Here is a 14,395-nt window from a genome sequence, read left to right as displayed (position 1 = left end):
AAAAAAAAGTTTTAAAAAACATAAAATAATTAGAATGTAAGATAAAACTAACAGACACATACCCCATGCAGGTATCAGTAAATAATACCGGATATTGACCCGCTGTGTTTATCATTGTTGTGTATCTCAAGTGTAAATGGTAATGTAGGTTATATTCTAATACTAGATGTAAATTAGGTTCGTGAGATATACATTTTACACCCCCCAACACACACCCTTAGACATACACCTTCCAAAGATAAAATGATTTGAGTTTATCAGTTCATTCCATAAACTATGCACACATTTATAGGCACAGAAAAATTTTTTTATTTTTAAAAAGAAAACAAAAAACTGATAGGTTAGATTTAGGTACGTGCAGCTGACTTATAAACTAGGTGGAAAATGAACTGTTCGTATATATATATATATATATATATATATATATATATATATATATATATATATATATATATATATATATATATATATATATATATATATATATAATTATATCTACCGATGTTTATGTCAAAGTTACAAGGTAAATTTATAGGATTCTTGCTTTATCTACTGGCATATAATTTTATTTCTACTCTATAGATTTGCTTAGATTAAATTACAAAATCTGATCGATTATTCAGTACAAGATTGGAGAATCACCAGGTTTGAACAAAAAAAAGAAGAAGTCAATTTTGAAAAAGATTCCATCTTGAGCTTTTCAACATTTCGGCTGTAATTTTTTTTTCTGAAAATAAGTTCTGCATCTGTTCATATTTTAGTTTTACAGTAAATTTAGAATTAATGATGCAAATAATTAACGATATTCTATACATGAAAAACTTTTTAAAATACTCTTGAATTGATATTTTTCCATATTTTTAACAGAGACTGCACGAGTTATTTCGTGTTTCATGCTGATATCCTGAAATAAATTTCAAATTAATGAATTCTAACATCGTACTGTTCGTGACAAAAATGTCAAATATATTGTGAACTAAATACTAAGACTTAGGTACTATTTTATAAAATTGATTTATCTAGAGATCAAAAAATATTGGTGGAAAAACTTCGTATAAATGATCTTCTTTTGGCAGTGCTCTTTATTTATGAAATTCTTAAAAACGTCACGTATATCATTGTCTATTGACCTCATTTTCTGTTTTTGGTATTTAATTAAGCAATGGAAAATAATTTTGTTAAAAAAAAAAAAAAAACTCATGCAAGTAAAATAAAACAACAGGAACCAGCAGTAACCAGATTCGGGTCCTAATATGACCAGTGGTATATATATATAGTGTGTCTCAAAACTACGTTTGACTGAATGCAGGGTCAGTGTATTTAAACTATACCTGAAACAATGCACGTATATGCATGCCTATATAACCAGGTTAGTATATGGGTCTCTGTTGTGTGCAAACGTCACAGTACACCTTACAATATTGGGTGTTTCTTACACCATACTCTGTTGCAAGAAATCGCAATGAAACTTTTAGTTAGTAATTTATAAGACTAGTCTAAAACTGTACATCAGATAAATAGTCTGATATTACCTGTATGATCAATGTCTTCTATAGTTATATTGCACGTTTTTATCTAACAAGTGCATTTATGTTTACAGGTATTGCATGGTGTACATGTATATCCCACGTTACAAAATATAGATCCTGTATATATACTGTATAGATTATTTAGGTCTGTTGATAACAAAATTGTCGACAGAATTTACTTTACCTTAAAAACAGTTTGTAGAAAGTCTTTAAATATGTAACATTCACCTATGCTACCAGTTTTCCGTCCTGCAAGATCACATCAGTATTGTAATGTTGTGCAAGGTTTTGTTTACATTAAAATAATGTAAGGGAAGTTACTCAAAGAAAAAAAAATAGATCGGGTACGGCCTTCTTCAAATTTCACCACACCAAACAAAGAATGCCGAAGGCAAAGAAGACGCAATCGTTTCCTGAGTTAATCACTTCACTGAGTACGTAACAGCCATGTCGACGGTTCAGAATGACACAAATTTTATCAAAACTAAGGACGACAAGAAAATATTCTGCAAGCACTGGTTTTCAGAGGAAAAACCTAAGTAAGATTCTATTATATAGCCTGCAGGTTAGAAAAAATAGCTTCTTATCAATTTCTTTTTTTTGAAAGCTAATTAACTGATAAAGTTGAAAAGGCATCATGGGATATTACTTACACGTAGGGATTATCACTACCTTATATGATAAGGTACCCTTGAAAAAAAATCCAGAAATGTTAAAACATAAATATCTGAAATGAAAGGTTGGAAATGAAAACTACAAATTATCAGGAATGAAAAGTTCAGTAATTTTAAAGATTTGGGGAATGAAAAGCTGCCAATTTATACCATTTACATCTACATAAATACAGTCAATAGCCTGTTATAGTAACAGGGTTAACATAGACATGAAATGCAGCCAGTAAACTGTAAACATTTGTATGAAGAGCAGATAAAGATACATGAAATGCAACAAATAACCTGTAAATATATATGTACAAGAAACAAGCAATTACCTGTAAACATAAGTCTGTCTTGTATCTCAAGAACTGACGTTCAGATTTTTGATGCCAGATCATTAGAAAAATCCTAGTTAAATATTTGTAAAAATGGAAAAATAAAAGTTGAAATTTCAACTAAAACTTTGTCAGATTCCCATTTTCCCGTCCACTTCCAACGGCCCTTCTTGAACCGTTGAAAGGTAAATAAACATTTAGGAATAGGAGTTAAATGTATGGTTAATTATCGGATATTATTGGATATTATAATTTATACAGCATTGAAAAACATTAAATATAAGAAATAATACCTGAAGTGAGTGACAAAAAATCAGCGATGTAAATTGAAGATTTTTACAAGGCATGGATCTGTAGCTCTCTGCTTTATCTGTACGAATTTTCTCAAGCAGAGATCTACAGTTCTGCAGCTACATAAATACATGCTCATATATTTTAGAATAATTCTCAGAGTCTATGAAATGATACTTACATGTAAATTCATGATTTAATTATACATCTTTAGTTAATGTGTATTATATCATGTTACATATATATAAACATAAATATGTTAATGGTTGCCATTTTGATTTTTATTCAACAGGGCACTGATTTTCCTTTGTCATGGTCTGGGGGAACACTGCCTGTGGTATGATGATCTTGCTGAAGCTCTTGTCAACATTGGATTCTATGTATTTGCTCATGACCATGGTAATAGTTTTTTATGTCATATTTATCTGGAAAACTTAGTCATATCATTCAACTGTTTCAATTTGTTTTAAAGTAAAAACTTTGACTAAATTGAAATTTTAAGTTTATTATGTGTGTATATTAAGATCATTTTCATCAGGAGTCACCCCCCTCCTCCTAACACACACACACTACTGGGTACATGTATATATAGATAGATAGTACCAGTGTACAACAGTACGATCTTAACTTTCTGACTGCCACTATAAAAAAATGTACCTGATGACTACACTTTAGATATAATTAATAATTTATATCAAAGTTTAATTTTTTATTTTTTAGTTGGTCATGGACAGAGTGAAGGAACTCACAACCATGTGAATGATTTTAGTGAATATACGTCAGTCATCTTTCAACACTGTGATGAGGTCAAGGTCAAACACCCAGACTTACAGCTGTTCATTTTTGGACATTCCATGGTAACACTTAAAAGAAACTAAATCACAGCAAATTTATACAAAATTATCCTTATGATTAATGCATATGCACTTAATTATTACATGTTTTATGTTTGGGATTGTCCCTAAGATATTATATAAAAGCAGGGGGCATCAAGAAAGAAGAAGGAGGTTGGTTTACCTCCCTTAACAGAGAGTTAAGGTAGGGGAAGCTAGAATAACGAATATCATTATATAAGGGGGGAAATTCCTGGACTGGGGTTTTGTAGGGACAATCCTGCATGATGATGCTTAATATAGCATGATACATGTTGAATTATTTTCCTTTATCAACAGGGAGGGGCTATCACACTCCTGGCAGCTACCAGTCAGCCCAGTCTATTCCAGGGAGTCATCACCTCAGGACCAGCCATAATGGCCACTCCTGGATTATTTGTCTCGATCAAAGTATGTGAAGAAATGTGAAAGTAATATTTTTTGTAAAACATCATGTTCATCAGTTAACTTTGTAGTAATTGAAAAATCTTTCAGACTTGGCTTTGGGGCCATAAAACTTTGATGAGCTCACTTCTGATCTCAGTTTTACTTTTCAGTAAAATTGAAACAGATATCAAAAGTGAGCTCATCTAAGTTTTATAGCCTGGGAACCTGTTGTCTTTTATCAGTCTCTCATTTGACTCTTAGACTGCAACCCCCCTTTTTTTTAGCTTACCTGAGCTGAGAGATCAAATTGTTCAAATCATTACCCCCAGGGGTAGGGTGGGGTGACAATAGGGAATTTTATTTTTGCATTAAAATATGTAGGAGAAATCTTTAAAAATCTTTTATTCAATGATAATGCTTTATAGAAAAAATAACTAGTAATACACTAGATTAGATGACCAGATTTTTAATTTTTAAAATGAATTTGATTTTAAGTTATAAAGATTAATTTGATTTTGTATAGTATGATTTTTTTCAACAATCAATTTGCAAAGTATCATGACAAATAGTTGCAATTATTTTTTCAATGAAATTGTTACAATGTTTTAGTATTTATGTTCTATTTGGTTTTGCCCTAGTTTCATTCATTTGAAAATATAATGAGCAAATATATTTTCACTCTAAATGTTTCTAAGAAAATTGTGAATGCCTCTTAATAGATACCTAAAATATTTGTGAATTGGCATCTTCTCTGAAAAACCCAGTGGGGGGTATTTGTCCCTGTTGGACAGTTCTAGTTTTAATTTAAATCATGACCCCCTGGACCTGTGGAAGGACCACAAAAATTGTCAAATTAAAAAAAAATACATAAAATGTTCAGAGAAAATGTAATTGTCAAAGATATTCATGTATATGTGTATTTTCATCTTTATATCTTTCAGGTATTTCTAGGGAAGATTTTGTCTAGAGTAATTCCTATGTTTAAAATTGCTAACCTACAATCAGAACAGATTTCACGAGACAAAGAGCAGGTGAGAGCTATTTTGATGTTTATGAATCACTTTTTTTTTTTAAAAAAAGCTAACCCTGCTAAATACAAATTGTTGTTAACACATATGTACACAGCTACAGTATGACCAAGAAATATCAACATATTTTGTTTGGTAAATTATGATAGATTCTATTTTTCAATGCATCAGAAGTCTGAACTTCATTCAACACTGGCAAATAAATTAAGTTTAGACCATCATATAAATATAAATGTGTGCATGCCTTTCCTGTCTTAGAGTAAAATTATTTGGTCAATTGGTAGGTAGGAAAATCTTTTTTCCAGATACTTTCAACATATTTGTTGACTGGATAGGAGAGGGGGGGGGGGGAGAAAAAAAATGTGTCCTGGAATGTAAATTAAAATAAAAGTGCTGAGTTGGGACCTTTATAGTCAGTTCAATAGCTGGGAGAGGGTAATCAAACAATATTTTAAAGGTGGCCTTAAGTAAAACAATGCATGCAGTTGAACACTGATATATCAAATACCAAGCCAAAGATACTGTAAACCAACCTTATTTGCGACAACTTTATTTCACAATTATTTGGGATTTTAAAACTAGTTTGTGATGATTAATTTTCATGATCAAGCCTTTTTGCAACTGTTTTTAAAGGGGCATAGACACAGTTTCAACTGAATTTTTAAAACCAAGTTTATGTTTACAATTCCTACCTAAGGCATCATCTAATGATAAGCAAAAATTTGAACATCATTTGTTGATTAACAAACAAGATACAGAACTTAAAGTTCTTCATAATGTAAATAAGGCTCGTGCCTTGTATTTGTTTACATATAGAAAATCTCATATTTATAAGAAAATGAAATTCAGCAAATCAATAGAAACTGTTGAATTGTATTTAAAATTAACTTCTTTATTGAATTTATCTATTTTGAATGGATATATTATAGTGTATTAACCTATTTAAACAAAAACATGAGATGGACCTTGTTTACATAACAAAGGTTTGGAGCTCTAAATCAGTCTTGTATCTCGACAACTGATGTTCGAATTTTTGATGATCAATAGAGAGAACCTAGTTAAATATTTGTAAAAATGGAAAAAAATTTTTGAAATTTTAGCTGAGACTGTGTCCATGCCCCTTTAATAGATGTATACACTTTAAGGATCGGTTTGTGTGAGGATCTCGTGAACTTCGCAAAAATTTCTTGGGCGCGAATGGTTTACAGTATGTCAAAGAGATTTTGAAGACCCAACCACTTTATTTTTCAAACAGTTTACCCTTGATATCATAAATCCTATATTATCACAGAGTTTGTCTTGGTCCAATTGATTTTAAGATAATGAGGTTTGACTATGTGATTTGTAAGTAATTTTGCTCAATCTATATATCAAAATCTGTTCACAAAAAGTAGTTGACTTGCCTTCATTACAATAAACCTGATATAATGCAGTTTTAGTTGAGGTACTGTAGACGTACTTTTTTTCCACGGGGTCATAATTCCGCGGAATCTCAATTTCTGTTTAATCCGCATGTAGAAAATTACGCCGATTTCTTAGACTGTCACTATATGCCTCACATTTATATTAAGTACGCTTGGACAAATTTCCGCGGAAAAGTTGTGACCGCGTACATAGCGTAAATTTATAGTTTATACCACGCGGAAAAAAGTACTTCTACAGTATCTGTTTTTAATAAGTACGATACATGTCAATCCAAGTACATGTATTTATGTTTGTAACTTAATAAGAAAGTATGGATTTATCAACATTTATATCCATTGGTAGGTGATATCAAACAAATCAATGACAAAGATCATTATAATGTAAGAAAAAAAATTACCTGTGCTTAAAGGTAATATCAAATATGTGCATATAAATTATATGTATTCTTCTCTTCAAGTTTGATTTGTCTAACATCTATATAATAATAATCACTTTCCCTTCTTTTAGCATCTGCTTTCTGTAGACTTAGAGTGACCACTAACATTGTTTTACAGTTTTTATGAAGCTGGGCTGCTGCTTGCATCTTGTTCAAACTTTGAGTATTATTTTATTTTAACTTTATTCTGTTTCTTTTTAACAACCTCTCCTGCTTTTTCCCATGGTTAAAGTATTTTCTCTGTGGCTTGAAATATTATTTTATTTGTAAATTTCAGCTGGGCCCAGGTGTAAAAGATTTACCTTATAATGCATTCAACTTCTCTTTCTTCAAGGCTAGCAAATATGAAATAATGAACTGTAATTTGATGTTCAATTCAAAACTTCTATATTAAGTTTTATTCTTAATTTTTATTAAATTAGTAAATCTCTTGTTTTCTTTTTTTTTTTTTTTAGCTCTATTGGTCAGAGACCATAAGAGCTTATGCGATATTAATGCGTCCGTAGTCCGTCCGTCTAGCTGTCCGTCTTTCTGTCTGTAAACAATTTTTCAAAATGCTATTCCTCCTACAGATTTAGTCTGATTTCAATATAACTTGGCACACAAGTAGACTACACTTAGATACATAATTCTGTGCATCAGTTTTTGATTTCGATGAACGGTGTTGCCAAGGTAACTAAAAATAGAAATTTTTGTGAATTTCTTTCAAAATGCTACTCCTCCTACAGTTTTGGTCCGATTTCAAAATAACTTAATAAGCACACAAGTAGACTAAACTAAAATACATAATTCTGTGCATCAGTTTTTGATTTCGATGAGCGGTGTTGCCATGGGTACAAAAAAATAGAAATTTCTGTGAAATGCTTTCAAAATGCTACTCCTCCTACAGTTTTGGTTTGATTTCAGTATAACTTGGCACACAGGTAGACTTCACCAAGATACATAATTCTGTGAATCGGTTTTTGATTTCAATGAACGGTGTTGCCATGGTTACTAAAAATAGAAATTTCTGTGTAATGCTTTCAAAATGCTACTCCTCCTACAGTTTTAATTCAATTTCAACATAACCTGGCACACAAGTAGACTACACTAAAATACATAATTCCATGCATCAGTTTTTGATTTCGATGAATGGTGTTGCCTCGATTACTAAGTATAGAAATTCTGTGAAATGCTTTCAAAATGCTACTCCTCCTACAATTTTGGTGTGATTTTAATATAACTTGGCACACAAGTAGACTACACTAAGTTACATACCGGTAATTCTGTGCATCGGTTTTTATTTTGATGAGCGGGAAGGATCATTTTTAGCTCACCTCGACGAAGTCGAGATGAGCTTATGCTATACCCCCGGCGTTGGCGTCGGCGTCGGCATTAGCATCGGCGTCCCAGGTTAAAGTTTTAGGAGCAAGTCCATTCCCAAGTAACTATAAGCCCTATCTGAACCAAACTTGCATGGATGATGCATCTAGGGATGGACACTACCAGACTTGCTTCGGATGCTGGATCTGACCTACATTTTCTAGATGAGTGACCAGGTTAAAGTTTTTGGAGCAGGTCCATTCCCAAGGAATCATAAGTCCTACCCAGACCAAACTTGCATGGATGATGCATCTATGAATGTACACTACAAGACTTGCTTCGGATGCTGGATCTGACCTACATTTTCCAGATGAGTGACCAGGTTAAAGTTTTTGGAGCAGGTCTTTTCCCAAGGAACTATAAGCCCTACCTGAACCAAACTTGCATGGATGATGCATCTAGGGATGTACAATACCAGACTTGCTTCGGATGCTGAATCTGACCTACATTGTCTAGATGAGTGACCAGGTTAAAGTTTTTGGAGCAGGTCCATTCCACAGGAACTATAAGCCCTATTTGGACCAAACTTGCATGGATGATGCATCTAGGGATGGACACTACCAGACTTGCTTCGGGTGCTGGATCTGACCTACATTTTCATTCCCAAGTAACTATAAGCCCTACCTGAAGCAAACTTGCATGGATGATGTATCTAGGGATGTACACTACCAGACTAGTTTCAGATGCTGGATCTGACCTACATTTTCATTCCCAAGGAACTATGAGCTCTATTTGGACCAAACTTGCATGGATGATGCATCTAGGGATGGACACTACAAGACTTGCTTCGGATGCTGGATCTGACCTATATTTTCATTCCACAGGAACTATAAGTCCTTCCTAAACAAAACTTGCATGGAGGATGCAGCTAGGGATGGACACAACCAGACTTGCTTCGGATGCTGGATCTGACCTACATTTTCATTCCCAAGTAACTATAAGCCCTACCTGAAGCAAACTTGCATGGATGATGTATCTAGGGATGGACACTACCAGACTTGCTTCGGATGCTGGATCTGACCTACATTTTCATTCCCAAGTAACTATAAGCCCTACCTGAAGCAAACTTGCATGGATGATGTATCTAGGGATGGACACTACCAGACTTGCTTCGGATGCTGGATCTGACCTACATTTTTCCATTCCCAAGTAACTGTAAGCCCTAGCTAAACCAAACTTGCATGGATGATGTATCTTAGGATGGACACTACCAGGCTTGCTTCGGATGCTGGATCTGACCTACATTTTCATTCCCAAGTAACTATAAGCCCTAGCTAAACCAAACTTGCATGGATGATGAATCTTAGGATGGACACTATCAGACTTGCTTGGGATGCTGGATCCGACCTATATTTTCCATACAAGAGACCAGGTTAAAGTTTTGGGAACAGATCAATCCGAATGAACTTGAAGTCTTTGATATCTGCAGTTTTAACAGTTATGAATATTTGTTTACACAATACATATTTTTCACACTACACGCATAGAAATGTGTATATACCATGTAGAGGGTTAAGCACAACTTGCAAGAATATTGTTGTTGGGATGAATACTTAATATTAAGAAAATATGATGTAGGATTTGCATTACTTAAACTGATAACATTCGTCGAGGTGAGCTTCGTAATCTTTGATTACCTATGTTTCTATTTATTGCTGTTTTAAAGTTTCAAGTCCCAACTGCTACTTTTCTCTTCCTTTGTTTTAAGTATAAACCAGTAGAGCTACAGTCTTGACAGAGAATTCTGGTTTTTTTTTTTACCTAAGACAAACATCATACGCAGCTGGTTTCACAGATTGCACAAGCTTCACTGATTACACGAAACAGTTTGCAAGAAACACTGTATACATGTATTTTATGTATGAAATAAATTAGTTATCCAGGTTTGTTCAAGGGCGTACAAGGATTTCGCAGTGTTTATTCCATACACCCTTTGGTCTTCTGCCTCAAGGTGTATGGAATAAAAATTGGGGTACTAGACTTGTAAACCATCATATGTCCTTGATTGAATCTGGATAAGTAATAGTTAAGGTCAAAGGGCATGTTCTTCAAATATATGTTTTGTATTTCTTTATATTATATCAAAAAATATTCATAATTACATTCTCTTGTGATTTCTACATTGTTTTCAATATGTATTTAAATATAAGTTCACCAAAAATTGTGACAGAGACTATTCAGAAGATTACCCATAAGGTTTATATAAGAAATATCAGATGTGGTATCTTGTCCAAATGCCTGGTAAGGTACCTCAATTTTCTGTGAGGAAGCTTCTTTAAGTACTTGTACTTTAATGACAAATTATAATTATGGAAAAAAATTATATATTTTTGAGGAACGTGTTGTTTGACCGTAACATGTTTATTGTAGCTGCCAGTTACATGTATTCCCAAATGGCATTTTTCAACTGCTCATGCAAAATTGCTTAGCAAATAATATTGATATTTTTTTTAGATTCATGGTTATTTTATATGCTTTTTCATTCAGTCTTGAGTTGTAATGAGTGTAGTAGTATGTATGTAATAGTATATATTCACTATATCTCAAATTTTTGAACACTGTTTTGACTTTTATTAAATACATTATATGTCAATTTTGCATTTCCATTTTTCATTTTATGTTAAATTTGTTTGAAACAAAGTGTATTATTATAATTTTAACTTGGAGTTTAAAAAATATCCCCAGATCCATTTTAAATTTCTTTCTTAGGACTTTTATAAATCTTTAATCACGATAATGTAAAAGTTCAATGCATTTTTTTCATTGCTTATATTTTTATCATTTTTAATATTAAACTTTCTGAAAGATTTATTAATTGAAAAACCTGTATAGCCAAGCTAAAGCTATTACATGCCAAGTTTACTGTGAAAGGTGCATTAATTTTTGTCCATTAAATGTACATGCAACCCTCAAATATCTATGATAGATTCAGAGACAAAATTAATGTATGTGATTTTATATGTTGTGTCTATTTTAACAGGTAAAGAGGTATGAAGATGACCCTATGGTACATCCATACATTAGGGTGAAGTAAGTGTTCAGTTTACATAGAAATAATAAAAATTAAGTAAAATGGCTTTCTGTACATTGCATGCTATATTAAAAACATGATAGAAATTGTTAAGATATCCACAAGATTAACACAAGGTTAAAGGGTTGCATAAATGCACTATAAATTCCATTCTATGTGGTGTACAAAAAAAAGAGAGTGAATATCATACAAAATAATCTGCAGCTAATGACGGGAATCGGTAAGAAATTCATATTGATGGTTGGGTTACTGAAACTAATTATCGATTATATTGTGGAATTATAATCAGACATTTAAAAATTCTATCAATTTAGTGAAATTAATGGTAAGAATTCATAAATGACTACTCTCAGTAGTGGTTCAGCAGGTCCATTGTTCATTTTCCAGAGACTAAAGTACTTTTGAATTCATACTTGGGAATATGTTTTGTAACCTGGGTATGAATACAATTATCTGTTTATCTGCACCATCAAAATGCACAAATAAGTGAATGGCCAAGTGATAGTTTGAATTTTTTGGCTTAAAAACAATTACCCTTGTAAAATGTAATATAATAAACTTATAAATCAGAATTAAAAAAATGTAATCAAGGGCTTGGATTATGCCATCAATCAACTGATTTTCAATTATAATTGCTGATTGGAACAAAACTTTGACTGCAGAATATTTTGTTTTACAGTATGTCAACAAGAGTAAATATTTTAAATCATTTTGATAACTACAGTTACAGTGCAGGGAAATAATTTTGTTACAGCATCAATGCTGATTTTGGTGCTTCCTATGCTTGCTGATTTTGATGCTTCCTTTGCTTGCTGATTTTGATGCTAGTTATCCTTATCCTGATCCTGGTTTGATCCTTATCCTGATGCTGGTTCGAAACTAGGTCAATGCTAGATATGCTACCGGAAGTAGGATTATCCTGCCAGAAGTGGATAATTCAAAAACAGCATCGCTATTTTAAGCCATTAAAAATAATTTTTGGGAAAATTTTTATTTGTAATTTGTATTAAATGACTTTCCTTTATCTGTTTTTACTTTGGTCAATGCTTGTTCTATCCTTTGCTTGCTGATGCTGATCCAAGTAATGCTGTTTTTTAAAATGCTGATGCTGATGCTAGCTCTATCCTGATCCTACTTATGCTGATCCTGATGCTGGTTTATGTAACAAAATTAGTTCCCTGCACTGTAACCCTCATTAACTGAAAGCTGTTAGAACTGAGAAATAATTTTGTTTTCAGAGAAATCGATTTTATAAGAGATAAAAATATTGGAGACTTTATATTAAATACTTCCACATATCCAACATGTACAAGCTATGTGTCAGTGGTCAAGATTAGGGTTAACTTTAGCCAGAGAGAAAGTTGCTTGCAAAATTTGCAGATATTTCTTGCATGCTTGTAAAATTTGATATATAAATTTTTTTATTTATTTTAGATGGGGTGCTGCTTGGATAGAATGTACCAAAAAACTAGAAGAAAGGATGGGTTCCATTGAGTTTCCATTTTTGGCCCTCCATGGAGATGCTGATGCTTTATGTGATGTTCAGGGGTCAAGGATGTTGTATGAAAAGGCAAAGAGTAAAGATAAAGACCTAAAGGTGAGATTATGAAGATGGTTTTACTTCCTTAACAAATACTGATTTGTAATACTAATATTATTAGTGTGAAAATTCCATTTTGAAGACACACTTGCAGAAAATAATAAGAGATGTATAGTGTTTATTTCATATGCAAGGAAAGGTCTTGTCATGGAAATGCACATTGATAAAATATGAAAACCTGTAAGTTAGTATATGTACATATGTACCAACTATTTAGATGTTATTAGCAAGTTTAAAGTTTGTTAATGTTTTTAAAAAGTAGACTTAATTCAAATTGCAAGGTCAGAAAGTGAAGAAAGGTATAGTCACAAGGAATAAACATGAAATATGAAAGCCTAATCGCCAAGTTTTTGAAAGAAATTGCCAAGGTTTAAGTTTTGTTGACATGCATAATAAGTCTAACTGGAGATGAACAGACTGTGAATCTTTATTTTAGGAGCATTATAATATTCATGAAGGGAATAAAAATTGCAATAAATTTTAGAAATGAAACAAATACAGTGAAACCTGTCTAATTCAGCATGTACTGGAAGACAAATTTTGTGTTAGAATTGACAGTGTGACAGATTGCAAAGTGTAAAATAACATTAAAATTAGGAAAATGGGAAAGAAATTTTACGTGGCAATTAACAATGTGATGGATTACACAGGTGCCTGATTAGACAGGTTTCACTGTACTTGCTTTTCAAGAAGAATATCCTGTAATTGTTGACATTGTAGGTTTATCCTGGATTTTACCACTCCTTGCTACTGGAGCCAGAAGAAGATAGGAAGAGAGTACAGACAGACATACTGGACTGGTTAAAACAAAGGATATGACGAAGTGATAGTAACAGGAAGGTTTGAAAATGCACAGATTCTAATGTTTTCATTTGAATAACAGGCTCAATTTTATCAGGAATCAACTGAGAAAGATTCTGGAATGGCAGAAATGAATTTTTCACACAGTTTTCTTTTCAGTGAGAACTAATTCACTCCATTACATTTACCTTTAGAACATATATGTATTAATTCACTCTTGACTACTTTATTTTTTTAACATATCTGTATTATCAAATGTTATTTAGATACAAATTCTTGTTAATCATTTTATTTTTATTCTTATTTTATCGTTCAGTTTTATTCTTTTTTATATTTAAAGCTGTATAAATTGCATCTTAGGGATTGTTTTTGTTTTTTTACTTCACAAACAAAGTTTTTTTGAAAAGATATATGTTTTCAAGTTTTATGTGTAAATATTTACTACATGTATCATGTTGGAGGTGTTTGACAAATTGTTTGTTCACAATTGTAACAAGAAATATTCATACATATTCAGAACTCGATAAACTCACTTATAAGGTTTTTAATAAGTATATTTACACCATTATGTACAGTAATACCTCATATCTTATATAGAAATTACCGGTAACTTTGTATTTTTAATATTTTTTATGGGTTTTT

The 14,395-nt window shown here is 32.1% G+C and overlaps 1 protein-coding gene across 1 annotated transcript; it reads left to right on the top strand.

Annotated features, from left to right (window-relative positions):
- The first annotated feature begins 1,925 nt into the window (after positions 1-1,925).
- On the top strand, positions 1,926-13,969 carry LOC134236142 (monoglyceride lipase-like). The gene is made up of 8 exons (XM_062718315.1): positions 1,926-2,068; positions 3,104-3,210; positions 3,532-3,668; positions 3,984-4,094; positions 5,012-5,101; positions 11,302-11,351; positions 12,787-12,949; positions 13,673-13,969. The coding sequence occupies exons 1-8, from the start codon at positions 1,977-1,979 to the stop codon at positions 13,769-13,771; spliced, it is 849 nt and encodes a 282-aa protein (XP_062574299.1). The 5' UTR covers positions 1,926-1,976; the 3' UTR covers positions 13,772-13,969.
- Positions 13,970-14,395: the final 426 nt, after the last annotated feature.

This window comes from Saccostrea cucullata, unplaced genomic scaffold, assembly GCF_032062105.1.
Source record: "Saccostrea cucullata isolate Sc308-1 unplaced genomic scaffold, CSIRO_AGI_Scuc_v1 ctg765, whole genome shotgun sequence".
NCBI classification, from domain to species: Eukaryota; Metazoa; Mollusca; class Bivalvia; order Ostreida; family Ostreidae; genus Saccostrea; species Saccostrea cuccullata.
Note: the sequence above shows the minus strand (reverse complement) of the source record. Positions and strands in the feature narration are given on the sequence as shown.

Bases quoted from the DNA above. Each gene is read 5' to 3' on its own strand.
- LOC134236142 (XM_062718315.1), top strand. From the start codon at position 1,977: ATGTCGACGGTTCAGAATGACACAAATTTTATCAAAACTAAGGACGAC. The intron at 3,669-3,983 runs GTAACACTTAAA...CTTTATCAACAG, and splicing joins TCATTTTTGGACATTCCATG to GGAGGGGCTATCACACTCCT. The intron at 12,950-13,672 runs GTGAGATTATGA...TTGACATTGTAG, and splicing joins GTAAAGATAAAGACCTAAAG to GTTTATCCTGGATTTTACCA.